The sequence below is a fragment of the Garra rufa genome, chromosome 19 (genome assembly GCF_049309525.1).
Source record: "Garra rufa chromosome 19, GarRuf1.0, whole genome shotgun sequence".
In the NCBI taxonomy this organism is placed as follows: Eukaryota; Metazoa; Chordata; class Actinopteri; order Cypriniformes; family Cyprinidae; genus Garra; species Garra rufa.
Window position 1 is genome coordinate 10,332,006 of NC_133379.1, and position 13,043 is coordinate 10,345,048.

A 13,043-nucleotide genomic window follows, 5' to 3' on the forward strand; every position below is an offset into this window, starting at 1 on the left:
ACATCAGCTTTATCATTGGTCTCAATAAACTCTGTCAAAGAATCTGAAATATGCTGGCAGAATTTTGCATCGGAAAGGAGGTAAGTATTAAATCTCCAATTATAACTTGGCTTTGCCCAACCAAAATCAAAAGATACTGTAACAGCAGAATGATCAGAGATCAGTATGTTGTAATATTTAGATGTAGAGACATTAGGTAGTAATTTAGAATCTATAAAAAAATAATCTATTCTTGAATACGATTTGTGGACATGAGAAAAGAAAGAGTACTCCTTGTCAACAGGATGGTGTAGCCTCCAGATATCCACAATATTCAATGACTCTGTGAGATGTTTAATAACCGATGTACAGTTAAGAGAAGAATCTGAGCGAACAGGAAATTTATCCAAAGCCGGATCCAATATGCAGTTAAAGTCGCCACCAACCATAAAGTGAGTATCTGTAAAAGAAGGTAATAAACTAAATACCTTACGAAAAAAAGACGGATCGTCATAATTAGGGGCATAGATATTTAAAAAAGTAAAATGTTTGGAAGCAATTAACCCAGTGACAAGAACATAACGACCGTTAGGGTCTGTTAATGTAGAAATATGTTTAAACGGGACTGATTTACGAAACAAAATTGCAACACCTCTGGCCCTACACGAAAACGTGGATTGAAAGACCTGAGAAATCCAGTTACATTTCAAGCGTTTCTGATCACCATGTTTAATGTGGGTCTCTTGTAAAAAAATTATGTCAGCTGAAATGGAGCGCAAATATGAAAACACTTTAGCTCGCTTCACCTGACTATTCAGGCCGCGAACATTCCAGCTGGCTAAAGTAATACCGCCTCCTTGTGAGGAAGCTATACTATGTGCCATTTTACAACAAACACAAATTCAACTACAATAACATAATGGCACAGATAAAAAGAAGGGTAAACAAAAAGCAACAACAGTAAACACAAACTACGTCCCCCCACCCCATCCCAGCCGCTTTCCCAAACCAAGCGGTATAAAACCCCCATATATACCGTGGAGCCAAAAAGTGAGATAAAGAGCAGCATAAAAACAATAAACGAAGCAACCAAAAAAAAGGAAAATACCTAAGGCTGAAATGCACCTCAAATCCCTTTAAACATTAATTATAACGAAAAAAAAAACACAAGTTGGTCAAAAGAGTAAATGAATATATACAATAAATGCTCTGTCACACATTATGCTCATAACTAGATACAGATGAAAAATTGACAAGCATGTAGATCAAACTGATCAACATCAACTGTGAGAAAACATTCAGATAGGTCCCGCAGGTGGTAAAGAACAGAACACTTAAAAGTCATGACATCTTGCCCAACCTTTTACCTGCGAACACACCGTAGTTATGCAGACTAAGAAGAGTTGTCCTCAACTGTGATAGAGTCAACAAAAGCTTGTGCCTTCTCAGCGGAATCAAAAACATGTTTAGATGAGTTGTGAGTCACGAGAAGACGGGCAGGGAAGAGCAACCCGTAACGAACGTTAGCCTCCTTGAGCCTTTTCATTACGCCGTTGAAAGCTTGGCGCTGCTTCAGAACCTCGGAAGTGAAGTCGGGAAAGATGAGAATGCGCGCTCCGTTATACATCAGGGGAGAAGACAGCCGCGCAAGACGTAGAATCTTCTCTTTGTCCGGATAGTGATGCAGCTTGGCCACCATCGTCCGAGGACGGGATCGTGCGTTACCAACCGGACCCGTGCGATGGGCTCGGTCAATCTTCAGAGGTTTCGAAAAGTTACTGGCGCCAAGGAGTTGCACAAGGAAGTCAGCAACAAACTGAGTCGGGCGGCCCTCCTCCAGTTTTTCAGGAAGACCAATTATCTTAATATTTTGCCGCCGCGAGCGCCCTTCAAGATCATCTAATTTAGATGTCAGTGATTTGCATGTATCGAACCAGTCACGACAATGTGCCTCAAGTTCAGAAATGCGGCCCTCATAATCTGCACTAGCCTTTTCCAGTTCCGTAACTCGTGAAGTAACTTCCGACAGTGTCGCCAACGTCTGAGACAACGTAGATTCCAAAGAATCGAATTTTTCATTCATGGAGCCGTTCATTGATTTGATAGCTTCCATAACGTCAGCGAGATTAACAGGGTCTGTAGAGTTAGCAACGGCCTGTGCGTCGTCTGACTGACCGACGCCTTGTTCACCTGCATCCTCTGCTGATTTGTCTCCTTTCTTTGCTTTGGACTTAGTCATGCCGTTTGCGATGGTAATGAGCAAACTTTAACAGTGAAATTATTGGTAAAAATGAAGAATTATCAAGGGAAATGAGGAGCACGAAAAAACACGTCTACTCCATATGGAACTCACTAGCGCCCCCCTTATTTATAGTTTTTATTTTATGTATATTTATATTATACTCATACTTTTATATATCTATTACACTTATATTTTTATATATATATATTTATAGTGTCTTTTTATTTTTCTTGTGGCTTGTTACGGGACCAGAGTAACCATTTTCGTTCCTTCATATGCACCAACATGTGTTGAAATGACAATAAAGATCCTTGAATCCTTGAATCCTTGAATCCTTGAATCATTTATTTTTGAACCTTGCCTTATGCACAGAGGCATTGTCATGTTAGAATAGAAAAGGGTCCTGTCCAAACTGTTGCTATAAAATTAGCACACAATTCCCTAGAATATCATTATATGCTTAAAATTCATGATTTGTACTCATGGAAATGACTAAAGTAGCCAAACCAATACTTTTGGCAATATAGTGTAGCTTGCCCCAACTGGTCATACACGGAAGCCTTTCCAAGTGAGTGACGTAGGATGACGGTGGTGTGCATAGCCCGTTTAGAAGTGATGAACGCAAATGCGGCATGGAGAGAGGTAAACACAGCACCGGTCACAAATTAGAAGTACAAAATGAGGATTTGTAAAGAAAAAATGTCAGATGATTTTAATATAAGGCAAGAGGAGACTGGTTTTCCTTTCCTAAAGTAAGGAAACTGCTTCCTTTGCTCCTGTAAACAAACGCTGGTTTGTGTGAGACTAACCGGTGCATGCGCACCACCGACATCCCACGTCATCCGCCTGGAGCTGCTTCCATGTACGACCAATTGGTGCAAACTAGATTTACACTGCAAAAAATGCTTTTCTTACTTAGATTTTTTTGTCTTGTTTCCAGCCAAAATATCTAAAAATTCTTAAATCAAGAAGGATTTTCTAGACGAGTAAAAATTAATGTCTTATTTTCAGAAAAAAACAAGTCAAAATTAAGTGAGTTTTTGCTTGAAACAAGCCAAATAATCTGCCAATGGGGTAAGAAAAATAATCCTGTTTTCTGTTTGAAATAAGATTTTTTTTTCTTACCCCATTGGCAGATTATTTAGCTTGTTCTAAGAAAAAATCACTTAATTTTGGCTTGTTTTTTTCTGAAAAAAAGAAAATAATTTTTACTTGTCCAGAAAATCCTTCTTGATTTAAGAATTTTTAGATATTTTGGCTGGAAACAAGACAAAAAAACTATGTAAGGAAAGCATTTTTTGCAGTGATAAGTGATAATTAAGTTTGAAATATGGATATTTTTTCTTACTACCATTCTGGAACCTGAACGTGTTAGTTGCATTGTTGTCTATGCTCGGTCAGAAAGCTCTTGGAAGCTAAAATATTTCTTAATTTGTGTTCCGAAGATGAATGAAGGTCTTACGGGTTGGGAACAACATAAGGGTGAGTAATTAATACATTTTTGAGTGGACTATCCCTTTAAGTTTATGGAATTCAGTTGACCAAATTTTACATTATTGCACCTTGTCTAAACTGAATATGAGCACCATGATACAATGAATCAAAAGCAGCTTGAACCCATTATAATCAGCTATGCTGTTTGGATGTGGCACAGCATGGCCTATATAAAGACAGTCCTATATTGTTGAATTAATGTGGTTCAGATACAACCCAGGCTTACTGGAAACAAAAGCTTGTGGCAACATTTCTGCAACACTGATATTATGTACCTTACGGCACATTATATGGCAGTTTCAAAGTGAAACGTCCAGTGAGTGGTGCTAAAACGCGCATTCAATTCATGACAGTGGCCACATTTTTATTATTTTTATACAGGCACATATTGCTGCGTTTTTATTATGTTGCTTCAGGCATGTATTATGGTGATTCAGAATTCAAATTGCTGGGGAGTGTCGCTAAAAGGTTAATGCTCTATCATGTTGGAAAATAACACTGTTACTGTACACATACTGTACACCCTACACCCAACCCTAAACCTACCAAATAGTGGTAACGAATGAAAAAAGTGATTTATAAATGCATTTGCTAATGCAAATGTGTTTTTTTTTCTTTTTACTTCTTTATGCACAGTTTTTGCTGTTTTATTGAACCGTGTGAGCTACCAAGCAAACCTATTGCATCAGAAAACCCATACATAGAGTATGAAGCTGTATATGTGACGCTAACATTCAAAAGTATCAGTTTTCAAATCTCACAACATGTTAAAATTGTTATGAAGTCATAACATAATATTCTGCAATATTCTGAAAATTAGGCTTGCTTAATCGAAACTCTGTGTTTTACTACTTCTAGTGTTAATTTCAACTGGAAGCTGTAGCGATCCATACATATAGGTACATTTTTATTTTATCTTTATTTTTTTGCATGTAGAGGCATGTATTTCAACCATGTTACTGCAGTTTTGGGAAACAGTTGTGACTAATTAATTTCTTTAGTTAAGGAGTGAGTTACGTTGTTGCATGGGAAACATATACCTGATTGGCTACTGTAATTTTATGCAACCTCTGGGTTCAACTCCCAATGGCATTTTAACTAGTATATTTAAAGCAGGTCAGGTAACTCATGCTGGCTTAAAGAAAAGTAATTTGGTATATGCAATACTATGCTATTTCATAAGAGCCAGCTTACTCTAGAACTTTGGCTAAAAGGAGACAAACAGTTTGAACACAGAAGTTTGAAGCACAGCTGAACTCCAAAAAGGCAAAGCTTCTTCATGTGATCACACTTTCCACCCAATATCATTAGCACCTTCATTTTCAACACGGTTTGTCAGTGCTGTGAACCATTAACAGATATCTTTCACACACCCCAAATAGAAACTTTCCCATAGATAACCTGTCCCCTAAGTGTGCCAGCAAGTGTGACATGAACTTTTACCTGTAATTAAAGTTAAACAAAGAACTTTGATACTGATATGAACAATTAATTCAAGAATGACGTCACACAAATTAGCTGCAAAGTTTAGGCTAGATCGAATCAAAAGTTGCAACCTAATTGTGACATATTTTGGATCAGAATGTTGAAATTTGATTTTAGCGCACATTTTTGACATCTCTAGCTCTGAGAACATTAATGACATCTTTAGAGAAAGAAAAGAAATTCTGAGGGGAAGCAAATTTTCGAACTTACACTGATTATTTGTTCACCACAAAACTAGTAATGTGCACTAACAAAGTAAGGGTTAGTTTTGATTTCATGCAGACCTTAAGACGATGATATAACAGCAATAGCATTTACCTCAGTCCATAGAGAACAGTGCCATCTGGGTGCAGCCGAATCATTCGGTTCTTCACCGTCACACCGTGCAGGAAAGACTTCTTGTCATTCAGGAAGTAGGTATCTGGGAGCCATAACTGGTCCGCCACACGGTTGTCCAAAGTGAGGTTCAAAGCCATCTCAGCATAGGCCAACCGTTTGTCCCTCCAGCTTTGTTGGAAATACATGGTGATGGTGTAGTCCTGCAAAGAGCATAGAAAATCAGACTGAGATTGAGAATTAAGGTGCGAAGAAAAGTCTTTATTACTTAAAGTTATTTACAGTTAATAAGTTATTTTCAAATTGCATATAGCTTTGGAAAAAGTAACACTTAATGTTAATATGCTAACGCATTTGAATTTAACTACAATGTACAATAATTACACATTTTTAGTTCATACTATAACCCTCAACCAAAATAAATAAATAAATAAAGTTTTTCAAATTAAATTAGATATTTCAAGTTGTATGTGTTTGCTCTGATTTGACAGAATTGGAACATTGCAGGATGTCATTATAAAACATTTCTATTGAACAAGAAGGTAATGAAAACATTGCGAAATAGATTAAGATGTGTACCAACATTGATATTGATCAAATAAGCAGCAAAATATAATGCTTGGATGGGATTAGGTCCAGCTGAGCAGTGACTTTTGGATGTAGGGCAAACAGGATTGGCTAAGGACAAGATCCACTGATATGACTCATCGCTGCTTCAACGCTAACTGTGAACTGGATATTAATGATAAAGCATTCTGTGTAGACAGTAGTCTAATGTAATAAGCCTACATTTAATTGCACGGCATGATTTAAGGAAATGGTGGCCAAAGATGGAAAGTGTTTGACTTCCCATTGATTCACTCAGCAAGGCCCTTGTTTACAAATTGCAGAAGTCAGTATCATATTTTCTGTACAATTGATGACTGATCAGCAAACATCATAACCAAATGTAATCATGGACCACAAAACCAGTCTTAAGGAGCAAGGGTATATTTAGAGCAACAGCCAAAAATTCATTGTATGGGTCAAAATGATCAATTCTTCTTTTATGCCAAAAATCATTAGTACATTAAGTAAAGTTCCATGGAGATATTTAGTAAATTTCCTACCATAAATATATCAAAACTTAATTTTTGATTTGTAATATGTATTGCTAAGAACTGCATTTGGACAACTTTTACTTTCTCAATATTTATAATTTTTTACCCTAAGATTCCAGATTTTCTAATAGCTGTATCTCGGCCAAATATTGTGTTATTGTCCTAACAAATCATATATCAATGGAAAGCTAATTTATTCAGCTTTCAGATGATAAATAGAAATGTATGTGCTTGTCAGTACGTTCGATAGTACACTCTTAAAAATAAAGGTGCTTCACGGTGCCATAGAAGAACCTTTTTTATCTAAATGGTTCCATAAAGAACCTTTAACATCTGAAGAACCTTTTTGTTTCACAAAAGGTTCTTTGTGGTTAAAAAAAAGGTTCTTCAGATAGTAAAAAGGTAAGAAATAGATGGTTCTTTAAAGAACCTTTGACTGAATGGTTCTTCTATGGCATCGCTGTGAAGAACCTTTTAAAGCACCTTTATTTTTAAGAGTGTACGCTTACATTTCAGTACAAGACAATATAGGTTATTATGAAATTATATAAAGATGCATTTAAAGTTAGCATGAAATGGAAATTCACCCAATTTGTTTTCTAAATGCATATTTTTTTAAATGTCTATGATCCATTACAGTCGGATGTATGGCACAAAATGAAAGAAAAGATCTGTGGCTATACTTTCATCAGTTTTTTATTTTTTATTTTCCCAACTCTTTACCTCTCCTATGTAGCACAGCACCTTTCTCTACATCTTTTTAATGTCCAGGGAAAGGGAAGTAAAACAAAACATCCGATAGAAGAACTTATGGTACAGTATCTTCAAAACACCACAGTACAAAGACATTTCAGCAGTACCTTCATGATGGATAAATCAAAGAGACACACTTGCTCTTGTAGAAGAAGAGAAGGGGGACAAAGTGAAGGAAAACAACTTCATACTTGAGTGAATACTTCGAACAAATTAAAATAAAATCTTCTGACTGGAACTGGATGGGAATTCTCGAGTGGCCATAAATGGAGGGAATGCAATGTATCTCTGTGTCTCTCTCCACCATAACTTTTGTCTTTTGTCTCTGATATCTGTCTTCTGGACTATTTTAATGCCCTTGTTAAATAGTACAAAATAGTTCCTGAAACTAGTACTTTTTGTTTCTTTTTCAACAAATGACTAGAAAATGTTGATAGTCAACCTCAGAAGGCCAAACGACATATTTATTTTATAATTTCTGTAATTGCAACAGAATGTAACTTCCACTTTAAAGAACAACCACACTCTTAAAAATAAAGCTGCTTCACAATCCCATAGAAGAACCTTTTTTGTCTTAATGGTTCCATGAAGAACCTTTAACATCTGAAGACCCTTTCTGTTTCACAAAAGGTTCTTTAGATTATGAAAAGGTAGAAAGAGTTGGTTCTTCAAAGAACCTTTGACTGAATGGTTATTTTTGGAACCAAAAATGGTTATTCTATGGCATCGCTTTGAAGAACCTTTTAAAGCACCTTTATTTTTAAGAGTGCAGTTGTGATTTATACAGTGTATTTTAGAGTTTGACACACACTAAAGAAGGCTTAAATGTTTATTTTGTATGTCTCTGTCTGAGTAATAAATATTAAGCAAAAAAAAAAAAAATCTATTTTCTAGGATTAAATACCAATTAACCATCAAAATTAAACAGAAAAATAAATCAATAAATACAATAATTAATTAATTAAGACAAGTTTGTCTCATGTGGTAATTCTGTAATTATTGATAAATAATTACACAGTTCTAATAATTTAACCAGAAACCACTTGATGAGTTTAGACCATTATGTCTGTACATTCTGTCAATTAGAAATGAAGCATTTGTGAAGCAAGTATGCTGTACCTTCAATGCCTTGGAGCAATTTCATGCAAAGTTTAATCTAGAAAAATCTCACTGTCATCGGATTTTAATTGAATTTCACTTGGAGCTTGATAATGCTGCGACCAGAGCTAATTAACACACCTGCAGTTTAATGCAAACATCACATGAAGGAGACGGCCTGCAGCATAAACACTGTCTAAACCTGATGATGGGTTTACAACAATTCATTCTACAGCAGTGATACTCACATAAATTAATCAGATTGAGAAAACAATCACATGTTTGAGAAACTAGGAAATACTACACTAGATGCTCCTGCTATGTTTAGTTAATGTCAGCGTGACTGTATTTGTGCACACAAATGTTACCATAATGTTCTCATTACCAGTGTAGATTTTCTTAGAGCTCCAAATGTCCAAATTAGGGTCTATACAATTTAGTTTGAATGCATTTTAAGTACTGTACTGCTGGTGAAGAGTTGCTATTTTTGGAGGACTTACAAGTGTACAATTGATATGTGTGTTTCTTTTCTGTTTACCTTTAATGTTACAGTTCTGGCCTGTCACTAGTGAACAGTTTGAGACATGGACATTATAATGCCATTACCCAATCAGCAATGTTGCAACATCTTTTCAAATATTTTTTTTTTTGCACTTGTGCAAAAAAGCTACCTGCTTGAAGCGAAAAATAAATATATTGCCTAAAATGTCTGTTTAATTCGGCCCAAAATCACTCTAACACACATCACAGTGTAATTACGACTTCTAGGAACTTCCTTGGAACACTTAAACGAAGCATATATTTAACCAGTAGCCAATTTTCTACTCCATTTTGATTGCCTCATCAACCTTTTTCTCAGAGGCAAAACTGGACAGTGAGAAATGTCAGAGCTGTAAAATGAACTTGCCCAATACATAATCTTCAAAGTACCTCTTTGAAAGAAGCGTTTAGTTATGACTTTTTCTGCGAAGGAAAAAAAAAAGTGAAATTGTTTCTTAAAAATGAGGAGCTAATGTATTCTGAGCACAGTGTCTTCTGTTCACACATCTGCTAGACTGGGTTTATTTTAGTCAGGTGAAGACTACTGCCTGTGATGACTGTTGAAGGGCCCTCTCTGATGATGAGGACACGGCATGCCTTGGGGTCTCTGGGAACTCAAGTCCCCACAAGTGCCATAAGTTCAGCCATCTAATTGACACAGGAGGGTCTTAAGGTAGCGAGCCGCACCCAGGCCCTCTTGACAGGTTGACATGACCTTAGATTTTCCTCCTAATCATTCCTAAATTACAGAAGTAAAATATGAATGATGTGCAATTTACATCTTTCCATGCTACCATTCACACTTTATATAAAGCATACAGTGAAATTCCTCATTGCTCCTGTCTTATTGCTTCTTTTCTCAACCTTATTAATAATTTGGTGCAATTTTTACATACTATATGTGACCACAAAACCAGTCATAATGTCAAGCTGAATAAATATATTTTACATTGATGTATGGTTTGTTAGGATATGACAGTATTTGGGTGATATGCAACTGTTTGAAAACCTGGAATCTGAGGGTGCAAAAAAAAAAAAAAAAAAAAAAAAAAAAAAAAAAAAAATATATATATATATATATATATATATATATATATATATATATATATATACTGTATATATATATTTACGGTAGGAAATTCACAAAATATCTTCATGGAACATGACTTTTACTTATTATCCTAATGATTTTTGGCATTAAAGACAAAATGGGTAATTTTGACCCATACAATGTATTTTTGGCTATTGCTACAAATATACACATGCTACTTACAACTGGTTTTGTGGTCCAGGGTCACATATATCAGGGGCATAAGTAAACAACTCACACACTTAGATATAACCACATTGTTACATCAAAATAGGACTCAAAATGGCATGAAGACATGATCTGAGGGAGTTTTTAGTGAGTTATCAGCTTAGAGAAATTTCAAGTAAATCTCTGTGCCTGTGATCAATATTTACCGAACTTTGATGACTGATGATCTGAAAAATTCAAAAATAGCTGAATATAATTTCACAAATAAAATATATAGTTTAAATTGCTGCCTAAATTAGCTAATTGTAACTTAAATGTGGTAACTTTAAAAAAAAAGGCTCTAGTTAGGACCAAGCAATCAAACTAATGTGGAAGCAGCTTTATTTTTCTGGTGTTCACTCAAAATTTTCCAATAAGAAATCTAATCTAGGATCATATTTCCTGCTGTCAAACCATTATTATCCGACAGTAACCTGAGGAAAACCGATCCAGGTGCAGCACTTCCTCTCTGGGGTGCTTTATGGATTCAGGCCGCAGTCATTGAAGCCGAAAGGGCTAATAAAACCAAAGTCCCTGACTCTGCATGAAGAAATGATGAATGCAGTAAGTCTGCATGGGGTCTCCACAGTAAGTATGTATAGGGAGTTGTCAGCAGAAATTTAGACGACTGCTCTTTAAGTAAACTGCTTTTTAAGGGCTCCAGGGTGGTGTTTAACTTGAGGTGATGGTCCAGAGCCAAAAGGTCTACTGGTGCTACATAATTGGTCATGACCGCAGTAATACATAATAATGCATACTGATCATTTTCTTACGGAACACCATGAAGACTCAATTGAACAGCTCTGAAACATACTGTATATTTCTTAACAAACACAGCTAATGTATGCAGTAAATGTCAAACTTATACTCAAAGAAAAGTCTGGCGAAATATAACCCAACGTATTGTGTTAATATAAAGGAACTTTCTGTACTAATTTATTTAACAGGTGTTTCACTCGTATTTTGAATTGCACACAAACATATTGTGTTTAAGGAAATATTGATATAGATATATTGACATATATTAACATTTTTCTGATCTATTCATGAGAATCATCTTTTGGATATTCAAGCATCAACCAGCATCTTCAGTAACAAGAATAATGCCAAATCAAAGTTACTAACCATGTTGACTTCTGAAATGGAGTCAATACTGGCGATATTTATACTCATTCCCACAATGACTGGAGGACCTACAGAAAAGAAAAAGAAAGAAAGAAAAAAGTTTAGGCAATTATAACATCATTGTACTGCAGCATCAGCATATGAAGTTTTTCTACAATGAGGCAAAAAAAACTTTGAACAAGGCAAATACACTTCAGCTTGTGGATACCTATTACACTTGGTACTAAGTGCTTCTAAAACGCCACTAAAGTGGTAACTTTCCAGTGATTATTTAATTCTGTACTCATTGTATCAACCCAGAGAGTTGTAAACATAATTTTGAAACATAACAGACTTAATCCTGGGCCCTTACTCCTGGAAGTCCTGGAAGTAACACTCACCAATCACAATACAGCTTGCCAAAAAAACAAACAAACAAAAAAACAATGTGCATCAGACGGTCAGTGAACAAGTGAACAGACTGTGGGTGTGTGGTCTGAGACTATTATGAGAAAAACAACCTTGTAAACATTGGCAGAGTTTGCATTTTCGGTATGTGGGTGCAAGTGAGAACGCCTGTGTTACAAAAAGCTCCAAAAAAAAAAAAAAAAAAACTGAATAAAGCCTAGTCAATAAAAATTGAATAAAGCCAAAGAGCTACAGTACCAAAGAGAAGATACATGACAATGGGCCAAAATTACTCATGACATTCATTATTTGGCCAAAGCATTCATCTCAAATGATATCACTGTATATTAAAAAAGTGCATTCCTTTAATAGATTCATATATAAATAGTGAATTGCTTACTAATAATATTTTCAGTAATCTGAAGGTTTTAAACCTTTACCTTAAAAATACATTTCCTTCAAATACTTGGCTGACTAATTTCTAAATACAGCATTTGTCATACCACTTCCACTTGGGAAACATTTGCAATCAGCACAATATGAATATTAAAATTAACCTTAGTTTTTATATTTCTGAATCATTTTGTCATCACCACTCAACAAAAACACTTTTCAGGTAGTACAAAAAAAAAAAAAAAAAAAGAAGAAGAAGAAGAAGAAGAGGAATGGGAAAAAAAATATCAAAAATATTCTCAATTATATTAGGCATAATGATACATTTCTCTGTGGAAGACAATTAATTAGAAAAAAAATATATTATTGTTATTTTCTATAAGCATATGCACATAGATCTAATAATGTAATATTTTAAAATATACTGTGATGGTGTTTTCACCATTGTGTTGCGATAGTAGGGATTTTCAGAGAATAACATTTACACCATTGCTGTCTAAAATGGCAGTTGCAGTGTGTCATGAGCCCAGTTCGAGACTTTCCGTCCGCTTATTCATTATATTGACTCTCACACACAGACTGTTGCATGTCACCCCGGACTACATTTCCTATCATCCATTGCACTGATTACACGCATATTGCGTTTAACACTCCTTTAGTGTCAGCATCTTTACGTAGCCTATCCTTCCTTAGTCTAAGTTTAGTCTTGTATTTTTGTTTAGTTATCATGTCTTGATTTTCCTGCCTGGTTTATCTCGTTCTGTCTGTTTCGTTGCCTGCCCTGGATCTCTCACCCGTTTTGGATTACCCTTCG

The 13,043-nt window shown here is 35.4% G+C and overlaps 1 protein-coding gene across 1 annotated transcript in view; it reads right to left on the reverse strand.

Moving 5' to 3' along the window:
• gabrb4 (gamma-aminobutyric acid type A receptor subunit beta4) overlaps positions 1 to 13,043 on the reverse strand; it is a 58,616-nt gene that overhangs the window by 24,945 nt on the left and 20,628 nt on the right. Inside the window, exons 2-3 of the mRNA XM_073824314.1 lie at positions 11,450 to 11,517; positions 5,519 to 5,739 (exon numbers count right to left, since the gene is read on the reverse strand). Of these exons, the coding sequence (XP_073680415.1) occupies positions 5,519 to 5,739; positions 11,450 to 11,497 (269 nt within the window). The 5' untranslated portion in view covers positions 11,498 to 11,517. The remainder of the gene's footprint in view (positions 1 to 5,518; positions 5,740 to 11,449; positions 11,518 to 13,043) is intronic.